Here is a 15,024-nt window from a genome sequence, read left to right on the forward strand (position 1 = left end):
ACCTTCATGCCTTTGGTTGTTTATGCTTCCAGCATGTCTAGTCTTCTTATAAACTCTCTCCTTGATCAACCTCGTGTGTATTCCTCATATTCCTTCCAATCATAGAGGATATCGATGTCTTGATCTTCACTTCAAGAAAATAATTATATCTAGACATGTCGTGTGTGTTGAAATCGTGTTTCCTTTTAGCTCTATGAATCCCAATTCTGCTCCCTCTTATTCCTTTCTCGAGGATCATGACCCTTCGTTTAATACTCACTAGCCCCCATCATCACCAAACACTCCCACCAATTCCCCCCATGAGTCTCCATCTCACTCTCCTAGCTCGCAATCTTATTCTGCCGAGAGTCCTCATCAGAATCCTACTGCTCCTCATGCTTCCCTCGAAAATCTCCACTGAGACAGTCTCCCTCTACAGCTGATGTGATCAATCATGATGATACATCCCCTTTATCTGAATATCAATGTTCCTCTTAACACGCTGATCTATACTTATCCTATGGTCTCTCGGCTAAGACATGGTATTAAGAAACCTGTTAAACACCTAAATCTTCACATTGACTCTGAGTCTCCTCTTCATCATACTTACTCACAAGCTTTTGAAGATCCAAACTGGATCAAAGAAATGCAAGAAGAATGTGTAAATCTAATGGAAAACAAAACATGGACCCTTGTTCCTTGTCATATAGTTGTAAATATTATTAATCACACATGGATTGTTAAAAAGAAGCTAAATGTGGATGGTAATCTTTCTTGCTACAAGGCACGTCTAGTTGCAAATTGACAAAGTCAATGACCCAATGTTGACTGTGATGAGACTTTCAACCTGGTTGTTAAACCCAACACCATTCGTACCATCATGAGCATAGCGGTCACTCACAAGTGGCCTATTCAATAGCTTGATGTGAAGAATGCCTTTCTTCATGGCCATCTTTAGAAGATAATCTACATGCAGCAACCTCCTGGTTTTCATGATTCATCTTGCGCCATCATGTCTGCCTTCTTTAGAGATCTCTTTATGGTCTCAAACAGGCACCCGGGGCATGGTTTCAATGATTTATTACATTTATTTCTCGCATTGGTTTTACTAATAGCATGTGTGATTCACCTTTGTTTATCTACAAACAGGTCACCCAAATTGCATACTTACTTCTTTATGTGGATGATATTATCCTCATTGGTAATTCTGCACAGCTTTTGACAAATATTTCATCCATACTTGGAATCGAGTTCTCCATGTTTGATCTTGGTGATATTCATTATTTTTTGGGTATCTCAACCACTAGAACTGTCGACGGCCTAATTTTGTCTCAACGAAAATACGTCATGGAGATTCTAGAACGTACATCTATGCTTAACTGTAAACCAACATCCACTCCCACTGACCTGTATACTAAGTTTGATGGTTCAGGTCCACATGTTCCAGACCCTACTCTATATCGTAGTCTGGCAGGTACCCTTCAATACCTCACGTTCACCAGACCTGACATTACCTATGCAGTTCAATAAATTTGTATTTACATGCATGATCCACGTGGGCCTCACTACACAAATTTGAAGCGTATTTTACGCTATGTTCAAGGTACAACTGATCATGGTCTTTAATTTTTTAGCTCTGACACATAGAACCTTATTGCCTACTCGGATGCACACTGCGTTGGTTGTCCTCTCACTCGACATATTACCTCTTGTTGTGTCCTTTTAGGATATAATATTCTTTCATTGTCTTCAAATCTCTAACACACTATCTCCAGGTCCAATGTTGAGGCAAAGTGTTGCGGTGTTGCTAATTTGGTTGTTGAAACATGTTGGATACGCAAATTACTTCTTGAGCTTCATTATTCTCCCCATCGGGCTACTATTGTTTATTGTGACAATGTAAGTGATGTTTATATGGCGTAAAATCTAGTTCAACATCAATATACCAATCATATTGAGATTGATCTTCATTTTGTTCATGACATGGTTGCTTTGGGCCAGGTTCAAGTGCTTCATGTTCCCTCCAAGTCTCAATATCCAGATATATTTACGAAAAGTTTTCCTTTGGTTTTGTTTCTTGATTTTTGGTTCAGCTTGAACGTTCTCTACCCCCGTTCAAACTACGGGGGTTGTTAACATACATATTTATTTTGTGTAGTATTTGTATCTAGATTGTTATCCCATATGTGGCCCTTGGTCCATTGATATATATTTGTATAAATACGTTTATCGAAGTAATAGAATGCATGAGATTTTATCACAATTACAATTTAATCTCCAACCATATTTTCATTTTTTATCCATTAAAGTATCAATAAGGTATTCTATTCTTGTAACTTACATAAATTGTTAAACACACTCATTCTATAATTTGTTTTTTAACAAATATATATTCTATTTTTTTTAATTGAAACTTCAACTTTATTTTTGGAAAAAAATATTACTTCATATTTGGAGTAATATATATTTCTTAAAAAATGAGGTAATAAATAAGGTAGAGTTGCAACAAGGATGGAAGCAAAAATAGAAGAACAAAAATGATATTTAAGAATGGGTTGAAGATGTTCTAAGGTTGAAAGGTATACTCCCCATGCCAAGGAGCATAGAGAGCTTCCAGATCAGTACCGACACCACCATAAACCACCACCATGGTCGTCGGTGTAGTCCCAACCAAGAAGAATAATGTGCACCATTGTAGCCACCACACGAAAAATGTCATTCAGTGTCTGTCCTAGGGGTGTGCGAATGGTGTGGTCATGCGGTCGTGCGGTGCCTCTGATTTTAAAGGGCCTCCGGATTTAGGGAAAATATATAGTAATGGTGTTGATATTTTCATAAAACATATTTTTATGTGTTTTTATTAAAAAAAATAGCAATTAGCTATATACACAATGTAACATTTGGTTTCAATCTTAAAGTAATTTTAATTGTGAAAAAAATCAATGAAAATTAAAAAAAAATCAAAATCTTATCATAAATTCTATAATTTATCAACAATTTAAGAAAAATATGTATATAAAAAAAATACATATATGTTTCTAATATAAGTTCAAGCAAATGTTATAGTTTTTATAAAACTCACCAAAAGATCAAACAATAACAAACCTAATAATGTACCAATATATTATCGGCGTTACTCATCTATCTCGCCAAAAACTATCATTTTTCTGTCTTGAATCTTGATATATCGTTGAGTTGTTGGTAGTCGTCTTGTCCTCCTCTAAGTTCTCTAACCGACTCCCTAACTACAACTGCCTATCTCTTATCACTTTAAATTTCCCACGTATGCTTAACTTATTTCTCTCCCATGCTAAATGATCATTTTTATTTTTATGAATTAATAATGAAGTTAATGAATAATAAAGTTGTGAAACTAAAGAAAACAATGCTCTTGGTTTTTCCTTTTATACATTGCGAATTGTATTTATAATTATATCACTATACTTTATAGTTTTAGTTTCAATGTTTGCTATAAAGGGGATGTCAACGGGACCAAAAGAGAGCGGAAGTAGATGCCCCGCCCCCGCCCACAAAATCAGTTATTGCCCTGACCCCGATCCCCACCCTCACCCCCCGAATCTCCCGATTACATAGCCCCTGATCCCACCCCGAATACCTTCATCACCCCCGATCCCGCCCCGTTCCCCCGTTTTATAGGCTTAAATTTGACTTCTTTTGCTAAAACAACTATCATATTTTGGACTAAAAAAACTATTTTTCATAACTTTAAAAGCCTAAAATTTTGTTTTTTAACAACTAAAAAATTAAACATCCAACATTACAAAACGACAAATCCAACAAACTTTCAAATATAAAATACAGCAAATCTAACATTACAAAAAAAAGTACGACATGTCAAAAAATATATGACCAATTAACTATTATATATATATATATATATATATATATATATATATATATGACCAATTCACTATCATATCGTCGTATGTTGTGAAGTGGAATAAAGTTAAAAAACACTAAAATTAAATAATGTATTGTTGTTATATATATATATATATATATATATATATATATATATATATATATATATATATATATATATATATATATATATATATATATATATATATTCTATTAAATATACATTTTTTATATAAATATACAAACAAACCCCCGCGAGAGTACGGGACGGAAATACCCACTCCCGCCTCCGACCCTGAAAATAAAACAAGGTTTAATCCCACTCCCGTACGGAATCGGGGTCCCACAAAAGCTTTTGACATCCCTAATCTGAGTAGAGTATTAAAACATTGACAAATTTTAGGGCGGGGTGGGGGAGACACGCAATGGGCTTTCCATTTTCTAGTTTGTAATATTAATATAATATAATATTTAGAAATTTAGAAAACACAATTTTTGTTTGGTGTTCTAACTTTTTTAAACATTAACTTTCGATAAATATCACAAATATATTTTGTTAAGTTATTAGCATTGATATATATATATATATATATATATATATATATATATATATATATATATATATATATATATATATATATATATATATATATAGGAGTATGATCAAATGAGAACACCTAAAATGTTAAGAACGCGAGAACAGATCTGAACCATTTAAATACTTAGATCTAAGGTTATTATTAAATGGACTATTTATGAAAAATTCTAAAACTAATGGTATTAAAGTGTAACTTTAAAATGATCAGAAGGGCATCATAGGAATTGCAACTTTATATATTTCCTATAATTTCTCACCCTCTCACATATTTCCTCTCATTTTTCTCCTATTCCCCCGTCTCTCTCGTCTCTCTCTCTCTCTCTCTCTCTCTAGGGTTTTATAACAAATCCGCCTCCATCATAAAACTCACGCCATCATCGATCTGGGCATCACCCAGTATTACACCATCACAGACCTAAACATCGAATCTATACAACTCTTCTTTCTCTTCAATCGACGCCACGTACAAGAAAAAATCACAGGTAATGGTATCAATTATTAAACTCGAAATTGGACCTCTTCTCTTCTTTAATCAATCGTACCCTTCTAAAATTCTCTTCTTTCTTTCTTGAAATTAATCACAGGTTCTGTTGATATAGAGTGAAATAACAAGCCACTAGTTGACTTTTGGTGCTTAACTGATCACTAAAAAGGAAAAATGAAGGCAGAAGATTTTTGGCCCGGTGGTTCAGTGATGGCAGACCCGTTAAAAGGGGGAAACGACAACGATCCTCTATCCTTCTTGAATCTGTCGCCAACAGTAAACCGAGGTAAGAATCTCTAGTATTCTTTTTTCTTCATCTTCTTCCTGATTTGATAAGAACAATAAAAAGAACAAAACAGATGAAACATCAATCCATTGGGGGTGTTTGGCTATTATTTTCACAAGAAATGGGAGAAGAAGAACATAATGATTCCTTTTTTATTGTTCTTTTTGAAATCAATGGGGTTTGATATGTGTTATTGTGTTTGGAGTTTGATGTTTGGCAGAATTTGATAGGCTCAACTGGGTGTTTGGATTGGGTGTTTGAGCTTTTTGGTTTTTGAGAGGGGAATATAGAGGGAAGAGGGAACAGAGGGGGCTGCTGCAACAATTGCCAAGTGGAGGAAGGCAGAAAGAAACGAAAATAGGGGGTGTTTGGGTTTCTTCATGTGTCATAAAAGAGTGGGAGAAAACAGAGGGGGCTGTTGCCCTTGGCTCGCCGGAAACCACCAACAAACACCTCTGGTGGGGGTGTTTTTGTTGCACCTCGAAGACAAGCGAAAAAGAAGGGAGTATGAGAGGAAATGGAAGAATGAAAAATTGTATTTATTTATGAATAGCAGTGTATTCATTTGTGAATAGCAGTGCATTCATGTGTGAATAACAGTGAATGAATAGCAGTGCATTCATGTGTTAATAATAGTATATTCATTTGAATAACAGTGAATGAATGTATTTATTTATGATTAGAGGTATTCATTTATTCAATTCTGAATAACAAGGTACTTGTTTCTTAATAGCACTATATTCATTTGTGAATAATAGTGTAAGCATGTGTTAATGAGTATATTTATTTATGATTAGAGGTATTCTTTTTATGAAGAATGATAATTTTTACACTCTTTTTATTTTCAATTGATTAAGAAAAGAAATTGGATTACTTGTAAATTGATGTGTATTTATTTGTGATTAAAGTAGTATCAGGTTTCTTGAAAAAAAATCATTTATGAATACAAATGTACTAATTTGGTGTTCGGTTTCTATTCATTTTTTTGAACAAAAAAAACTGTGAAATAGAGAAAAAAAATTGTTTTTTGTAAGAATTTTTTTTCAGTTTTAAAATACATTTTGGTAAAAATGTTTTTTTTATATTCCATTAATAAGAAAAATAAAAAATTGAATATTTATTTCTTTTTGGTAACTGGTCCTAAATTTAAGGGAATTTGATTGAATTTTAGTTTATTTTAATTTAATTAAAATATACAATTACTAGTATGCCCTTATATATTGATTGGTCCAGAATTGTTCTCGCGTTCTCAACCTTTTAGGTGTTCTCATTTGATCATCTCCCTATATATATACATATATATATATATATATATATATATGTATATATATATATATATATATATATATATATATATAGGCTTAGGTTATTTTGTTTAAAATAATTATTGTGTTATTGTATGCATAAATGTGGGCCAATCAAATTTACTTATTTTAAGAAAGTGATTAATATACATTATTGAATTAAATATAATTGAAAAATTCATCTTAATTACTTACAAGGGTAATTTAGTCAATTAATATAGATTTAATAAAGGAAAATTGCATTTTTTAAGGGATCATAGATTCTATTAATTTAAAAAATCCGATTTTACGAATTATAATTCTTTTAATTCGGACATTATGATAGAATATGTTTATGAGTATATTCAAAAATAAAAATATTCTTGAACCATAAATAATAAAAGTATTCATGAACCTATTGATGATGACTTTAAAAACTTCTTGAAGAGTAACAACATCTATTAGAATAACAAAATCTTGAACAATCAATTAAAGAATAAAAACAAAAAATACATTATTTCTTATAGAATACGGGTAACAATTGTTAAGAATTACATTTATTGTTAAAGAATAAAACTAAAAAAACAATCAAAACGGGGAAGAAACATCAAAATCTAACAACGACTAATACATTCTAAAAGAATAATGTGGTTCGTTCTTCAAGCATCAACTTCTGTGATTCCAACAGAATTTGAATTTCGTCATTCCATTCCAACGTTCACGCCCTTGATCAGTATGTCTCCTTCACGCATTCTATAAGAATAACTGCTATGAAATTGTACATTTTAATACAATTACACATATTCTAACAGAATGTCATAAAAAATACATAAAATCTTAAAAAGCATGGAATGGTGAACAGAAATGGAAGTTGGGATATATCAGCAGGTGTTGAATGGTGAACTTGACCTTGAATCAGACCCATGGCCAAGTATATCTGAAAGTGCAAAAGATCTTCTTAGAGGAATGCTCGTAAGAAACACCAAAAAGTGGATGACAGCAAGTAAAGTTCTGAGTGAGTATCAACTACTTAAACTCTCCAATTTCTTTGGATATTTTTTTTATTTTGAGTTTCCAATTCTATATTCTCATGTAATGTAGATCACCCATGGATTCAAGCTGATGGTGTTGCTCCAGATAAGCCTCTTGATACTGTTGTTCTATCTCGCTTGAAGCAGTTTTCTGCCATGAACAGAATCAAGAAGATAGCCATAAAAGTAAGTTTTATTATATATATTATGTTTACCATTTTTTGCTTAAAGATTGAGATTAGTTTATGTCACACCCCAAAACCAAGAACGGCGGAAACGTTTTGGGGCGGAGGACGTCATGTACAGTATCACAACAATGAAAAGTAGTAAACAAGCAACAACATCATCCATTGCATTAATAATATAATTATTATACAAATGTGTTCTGTCAAATTTTGATAAACACTAAAGCATAAACCAAAATGAAAGATGAGTCTTGAACGAGCTCCATCTTCTCTAAACCTTGCATCGGTACCTGTCTATGATGACCTGAGGATACAAGTAATTTTGAAAGCGAGTATCAGCTTTGAAGCTGGTGAGATCATAAGTATTTTAGTGTCTTAATTTGTATGTAAGAATTTTGTATGTATTGAAAATGTATGTAAATCGTAAGTATTGAAAATGTATGTAAAACAACTGTAACCGTTTGAAAAACTCTAGAAATCCCTATGATTCCTACTATTATAATAGGGAGTCTTCTACCAAGACTTAACTGATCTATATGTAGTCTTCTACCAAGACCTAACTGCTCTGAATGTTCATTTCTTGTAAAAGTGTGTAATTTTCCAAGTGTAACTATCAATAACAAAATATAGTTTTTACATTTAATGTTTAAGTAAAAAGATCACTAAATATATGTAAAGGGAAAATTAATGTAGTACTGTAGTGTAGTGCTATAAGAACTACTGCTGTACTAACTACCTTAAACCGGATTTATATTAAGGTATCATGTGATTAATTGCACCATACTATCGACTGGTAACAACGACAAAGGTATGGTCGTAAAAAGAAATGACGTTTGGCACCCACAGACCTGCAGGTCCGACTGTAGCTAGCAGCAAGGTGTAGGATAGTCAATTCAATATAGATCTATACGCAAACTCACGCTCTCCCTCCAAAAGACTCTGGCTACAACTCGGGCCATGACATTTAAGGCATGCTCCGATACAGTGGATCACAATTTTGTCAACGTATTTATGTATATGTAATGTACTGAAATGTTCTACGTGTGCTAGCTGTAATGTGTGTTCTCTCTCTATCTAGCAAGTATAGTAATGTACTGTAATGTTCTAGCTGTAATGTATGCTCTCTCTATCTAGCAAGTATAGTAATGTACTGTAATGTTCTAGAAAGTATTGACTCATTGTATGATATCGCGTTCTAGTAATAGTTCTAGTATCTTCCGAAACTACCCATATGGTAGCTTACTAGTAATTTAACAGGTACGTATGAACATGGATGTATACCCTTGCTACCCAAGGGCATTGGATGAACTGGAAGGACCTTTATGACTATATATGTACACATGATATATAACAAATATTTAAACGACCTTTAGACGAGTACCCGATATCCCACCAGACCACATCCAAATTGAGGAAAAGGAAACAAGGTGGATAGCCTTCCTAAGTCTTTTAAACATTTCTTATATAACTATACATATAGAGGCATGCAAATTATAATATAAAAGCAATAAAATAAGTTTTGTAAAACCTTTGAACATAATTATCATCTAAGAAAAGATCGACTTGATGTCAATCTATAAAATGGTTTGAAGGCATGGGTTTGATAAAACAGTTTAGTATAAAGAAACATTTGTTTGAAACACTATTGTAAATAAGTTTGAAATAAAACATACAGAGTAAAATGTACAGTGTAATAAGGAGTTTTAAACACATAAAGTGTTTATGAAAAACATTTGAATGAAACTGTTTGATAAAACGGCTAATGCGTAGCCAATCATTTGAATGCTGCTTATTAATCACATGTGATTGATATAATAATTAGCATAATTCTACTTGTATCCCGCCCATAAAACGTTTAAAAACAGTTAAAACATTGATTAAGGGGTATGAACTCACCTGTTGTGGGTGATACGGATGAACTGAAGAGGTAGGGCTGCTAGGTGTCAAGTGAAGACTTTAGACACACACAATGGTCCTAATTACATATGAAGACATATGTATATAAACAATTTGTGATTATAACACTAATTAAACATGTATAAACATCCTAATGCGAGGAAAACACTTTTGGTCAAGTGCTATGAGGCTAATGGGTTGCAACAAAGGAGTGCAGACCTCTTATAGGAGTTTATGGTCAAAAGACCATATGTGTTGGAGTTTACGGCCAGGGGAGTAAACTCCTGGCCGTAAACTCTCTATAGGGTCCCTAAATGAAGCTTAACATTATTACAACTTAAGTGGTGAAGTGCTTCAAGGCTTAAACAAGTGTTTGGGCTTCCTTTTAACTCCTTTGAGGAGTTTACGGCCCATGGACCATATCCCATGGAGATTACAATTGTAGTCTCCCTTGGGAGGGGGGTTTGTGGTGTTTTCAAGTCCCTAATTTATCTAAGAATGAAGCAAGGAAATTGTCCAAGGCTTTAGGAGAGTTTATAGCACTATTTGGCACTATTTCTTGGAGTTCACGACCCTAGAACTTCTTGAGCCGTGAACACCTTTTTCTTGGTGTTCTAAAGGTGTTTGCTAGTCCTAAACACATTAGGGTACTTGTCTAAATTAGTCTCTTGGCTTAAGGAAGGTTTTTAGGGCATTTTGACACTTAAAAATGGAGTTCACGACCCAAGAACTTCCTTGGCCGTGAACTCTCTTCTAGCCATGATTCTTAATTGTTTTGTGGTCTTAAACATGTAATGGCAGCTTCTAGGTTCATTCCCAAGGCTTTGAGGGACATTGGGCACACTTTTGGCCCATAAAAAGGAGTTTACTCTCCAAGTGTTCTTGGGCGGTAAACTCCCGAATCTTGGGGTTTTGATCCGATTTTGATGTTATAAAACACAATCTAAGCTATATAATACAACTATATAGAAGTACTCACGATTTAGGATAAAAACCCGAAGATCCGTGAGAGAGAATTCGGCTTTTCTCTAGTTGGAAATGTAACTAATGAACGAATATGGTTCAGATTTCTATATATAGTCCAGAGATTTTTGGTAGAAAATATTTTTATTCTCGGAATGAACTCTAATATCCTAGAGTATTGGAATAACAATGTTGCACAAAACCCTAGTGCATCCATTCTCCTGATATCTCCTTAAGTGTAAATCTTGAAAAACTGTCAAACTTATACCCAAAGTATGGAATTTCACTGTAACTGTTCTAACTTCTATTGGCTTGATATGGTTTGTTCAGAATGGAAATTTCGGGTTGTCATAGTTTAGTGATTTGAACAGGTTATTGCTGAGAGTCTATCTGAAGAGGAAATTGTTAGATTGAAAGAGATGTTCAAAATGATGGACACAGATGGCAGTGGTCAAATCACATTAGAGGAATTAAAGGAAGGGTTGGTAAAAGCATGCGCCAACTTTAAGGATTTAGACATGAACAAACTTATGGAAGCGGTAGGTAATTCACATTAACTACAATAATTGATTAATTTCCATGAACGCCTGCAAAACTATAAAAAAAAACTTAAATCGAATCCAAATTAAATTGCAGGCGGATATCGACAACGATGGAACGATAGACTATGGGGAATTTTTGATTTTTAATTTTTAGAATCTAAAGGGTAGAATTTCAATAAACAAGAACATACCTATTATTGAGCAATTTCAAGCAAGCCCTTCTCAAGCTTTTGGCCCCTTAATTCCAGAACCTAGAGTAGACACACACATGATAAAATCCAAATAAAAAACCTAAGAACCCATTGAGATTGTGCGAATTAGTTATACAAATTGAAATTATATATTAAATGAAAATTGAAAAAGACCATTAATGGAGATGGAGATGTGAGGAAGAAACCTTGAGGGGGCGAACTGAGAATCCTTTGCTTATGGCAAGACAGGTACGAGACAACGCAAGATCAATTCCTAGACCGAATCCATCCAACCACCTGGAATCAAGCTTCCTTCGTATGGCGTTTGGGGGAAAAGGAAAAGGGTGTTCTTTGACTTCGAGTGAGACATCTGCCCTAATTTTTGAAGTACGCACTCGTATAGAATTTGAGTGAGAATTGAGGTGTATATTGGAAGGATTAGTGGGTGAAAGTGTAAATAATGTTGGCAATCCATGCGTCTGCGCCATTTTCATTCTCTCGTTCCTGATGCCCTTCATCACCTTCATCGATGTACAAGGTCGATAACGATTGCCCTTCTTTTTGTTTCAGGTCATTATCGACGACTGTATATAAGAAAATAAATTAGGTTAAGAGTGAAGGCTAGCAAGATTATAGAGATTATTTTTGGAAGTTATTAAACAAATGACTAAATTACCCTTATTTATTTTATTTAATTATTTAATTATTTAATTTTGATTGGCCCACATTTATGCATACGATAACACAATACTTAGTTTAAACAAATTAACCTAGCTCTCTCTCTCTCTCTCTCTATATATATATATATATATATATATATATATATATATGTGTGTGTGTGTGTGTGTTAAAAAAAAGATGTATCTAACTAGAAAATTGAATTAGGTTGTTCTAAACATAAAAGAATAACAAGTTATTCATAGTCAAATGGGATATATCAATCGATTTATCGTTAAACAAATGCCAAAATATCATTGTAATGAAGAATGAGCTGTAAAAGAATATAAAGAAAAAGAAGTTGAATTACGTGTGCTAGAAAACATAGATGAAGTTCATGAAGTTGTGAAAAAACCTCGAAAAAGTTTATGATGTTGTGGATGAATCTAAAAAAGAAAAAGTTAAACCCCAAGTTTCAGAAGATATCTCTTGTATAGATAAAGAAATGACCGCTTTGAATGGTAATGACGATGACAAAGAAGATATTTTAGTGAATATATATGGTCCTAACAACTCGAACATCTAAATAATTAATACATAATGTTATGGACCTTATGGTAATAAATTTAGAAGATGGTAGTTATAAATTTAAGTTTTAAATTTAATGATACCAAATTACTTAATAATATTTTACCAGAAAATTTTTATTGGACCTCACTTTTATTTTCACATAACACCATATATGATATATCATACCCGAGCCTCATGCCATTGGTTGTAAATGTAAACTATTTTCAAATTGTCCTCGTATTTTTGTCAACGGTCTTGGTAAAAAAGAACAATATAAAGTTCCATCCACTATTTGTTAATTCAAGAACTTAATATTAATAATAATAATATGTTTTTATCATTTTGTCATTTATTTGTTTATTCTTTCTTATTTTTGCAGTTAAAGTATTCAGTCCTTGTTAGACTTTTCTGAATTGATACCCTCTGCTCCTTTGCCCCTTTATTTATTTCATCTCAGAAAGTCAAACAAATCTCCACCGTCCGATTAACTTCCCATCTCTTTGACTTCACTTTCCCAAACCCCTCTTTTATAACCCCCGTCCCCATCCCCAATTTCTTCAATCTCTCTCTCTCTCTCTCTCTCTGAAGCATTTCTTCTACAACAATGGCGGTGGAATTAGTTGGAATTCAGACCGTTGAACACCTCAATCGCATCTTCCAGCTGCAGAATCACGACTACGCTGCTTCTTCTAGTTTCAAACAAGCTGTCTCCGCCTTGAAGCGCAGCGGACACGCTCGCTTCCGCCGCGGACCTTCATCTTCTGATCCGCACGCGCCTTCAATTTCTTCGCAATCTGAAGAAAAGCTGCCGATAGAGCCTCCGCTGCGGGAGTCAACGGCGTCTGAGAAGTTTGATTTGAAAAGATCTGGTACGGATACAACGTCGTCGTTTCTGTCGATAACTTCTTCTGTCGCTGGGGGAAGTCTGGAAGGAAGCGTTTCCGATGGTAAACAGTTGTCTTCTTTAGGGATAGTAGCACCGACTCTGTCGTTCTCGTCGAGGAAACCGCCGCTTCCATCATCTCACCGGAAAAGACCCAGCACTGACCGGCCATCAGGTTCCTTACAAGGATCTGGAAGAGAGAACAACTCGGTTTCTCGCTCCGGCTGCCATTGTTGCAAGAGAAGGTATGAACAAATTACACGATTCACCTTCGCGAAAATACACATTTCACTTATTTTTTCCATCGATTAACGTTTTTCCCTTTCTGATTGTTCAGGAAAACCGGATCAAAACGAGAAGTCAGAAGGATTCCAATAATTGGATCAAAGGTAGAAAGTATACCAGCTGATGATTACTCTTGGAAGAAATACGGTGAGAAGAAGATCGAGGGATTACCCTTTCCAAGGTAATAAATCGCAAAATATCCCCATTTAATGCAATCTTCCACAAATATCATAGATATTGATCTCGATTTTGATGAATTTGCAGAGTATATTACAAGTGCAACACAGTAAAAGGATGTCCAGCAAGGAAACGAATAGAGTTATCTCTAACCGATTCAAAAATGCTTCTTGTCACATACGACAGAGAACACCGTCACCATCACACTCCGACGCCGGTACCGGCGAGTTTTTCCGGCTTAAAGATTCATTGAAGATTTGCGAGCTCAATTGGCACCTTATCACTTCGCACAATTCCTACAGTAAGCGTTTTCCCATCAATTCATTGAATGAATTCCAGCTGCATCAAAAAATCTCCGGTGAAACACCATGGAAATGTTCATCATCGTTGATGCAAGGTAATTTTGATTTCAATGGGGGAAGCTGCTGCTGCCTGTATTTCGTATGAGGATGTTAAATATGGAGGGTGTGATTTGTAAATTACGTAAAGTAGAAGGCACTGAAGTGTAAAGAAAAAGGGTAAAGAGGCCTTGATCTTAAATGCGATTTTGTTGAAATTATTTTGATTCTTCTTTTGTCTTTTATTAATTAAAAAAAGTCAAATGAATTTGAGGTATATGAGTACGTAGACTCTCTTTATTTGAGAATAAATTATTATTAGATAAATTATGTCAAACTATTTAATAATTCGATGGCATTTTTAAAGAATAAAAATAGTAATAAACGACTATTAATTTGTAAAAGTATTAGGGTTTAATAAAAAAAAATATCATCTAAGTCTTTGATTTTATATTAAACTCAAAAAACATTTATACACAATTTTGATTTTATATTAAACTCAAAAAACATTTATACACAATTTTGTCGGACTTCTGATCAATAAACAGGTTAAGTGATATAGTATCTTGTTAATCAATGATGTTACGTTATTCAAATTTTATATATAAATAATTGAAATTTATATAGTTTTGAGTAAAATTACAGTTTTGGTCCCTGTGGTTTACACCTTTTTATAGGTTTAAGACTAGTTTAGAAAAATTGCTGACAATAGTCTTCTTGGTTGTAAAATGCTACATGGTTGGTCTATTTCAATTAGACCAGGCAATTTGATACACGAACACGATACAAGGTCG

General features: G+C 33.7%; 3 protein-coding genes across 3 annotated transcripts; all 3 read left to right on the forward strand.

The window, feature by feature from the left end:
• The first annotated feature begins 949 nt into the window (after positions 1 to 949).
• Positions 950 to 1,509, forward strand: LOC111913828 (uncharacterized mitochondrial protein AtMg00810-like). Its single transcript, XM_023909542.1, has 2 exons — positions 950 to 1,021; positions 1,129 to 1,509. The coding sequence occupies exons 1-2, from the start codon at positions 950 to 952 to the stop codon at positions 1,507 to 1,509; spliced, it is 453 nt and encodes a 150-aa protein (XP_023765310.1).
• A 3,608-nt stretch (positions 1,510 to 5,117) lies between these two features.
• Positions 5,118 to 11,283, forward strand: LOC122197898 (calcium-dependent protein kinase 11). The gene is made up of 5 exons (XM_042902058.1): positions 5,118 to 5,229; positions 7,375 to 7,515; positions 7,614 to 7,729; positions 10,959 to 11,126; positions 11,224 to 11,283. The coding sequence occupies exons 1-5, from the start codon at positions 5,118 to 5,120 to the stop codon at positions 11,281 to 11,283; spliced, it is 597 nt and encodes a 198-aa protein (XP_042757992.1).
• Positions 11,284 to 13,096: 1,813 nt separating this feature from the next.
• Positions 13,097 to 14,507, forward strand: LOC111913858 (WRKY transcription factor WRKY51). The gene is made up of 3 exons (XM_023909570.3): positions 13,097 to 13,675; positions 13,768 to 13,896; positions 13,980 to 14,507. Exons 1-3 carry the CDS (start codon positions 13,152 to 13,154, stop codon positions 14,143 to 14,145), a joined length of 819 nt encoding a protein of 272 aa, XP_023765338.1. The 5' UTR covers positions 13,097 to 13,151; the 3' UTR covers positions 14,146 to 14,507.
• Positions 14,508 to 15,024: the final 517 nt, after the last annotated feature.

This window comes from Lactuca sativa, chromosome 5 (genome assembly GCF_002870075.4).
Source record: "Lactuca sativa cultivar Salinas chromosome 5, Lsat_Salinas_v11, whole genome shotgun sequence".
Taxonomy (NCBI): domain Eukaryota; kingdom Viridiplantae; phylum Streptophyta; class Magnoliopsida; order Asterales; family Asteraceae; genus Lactuca; species Lactuca sativa.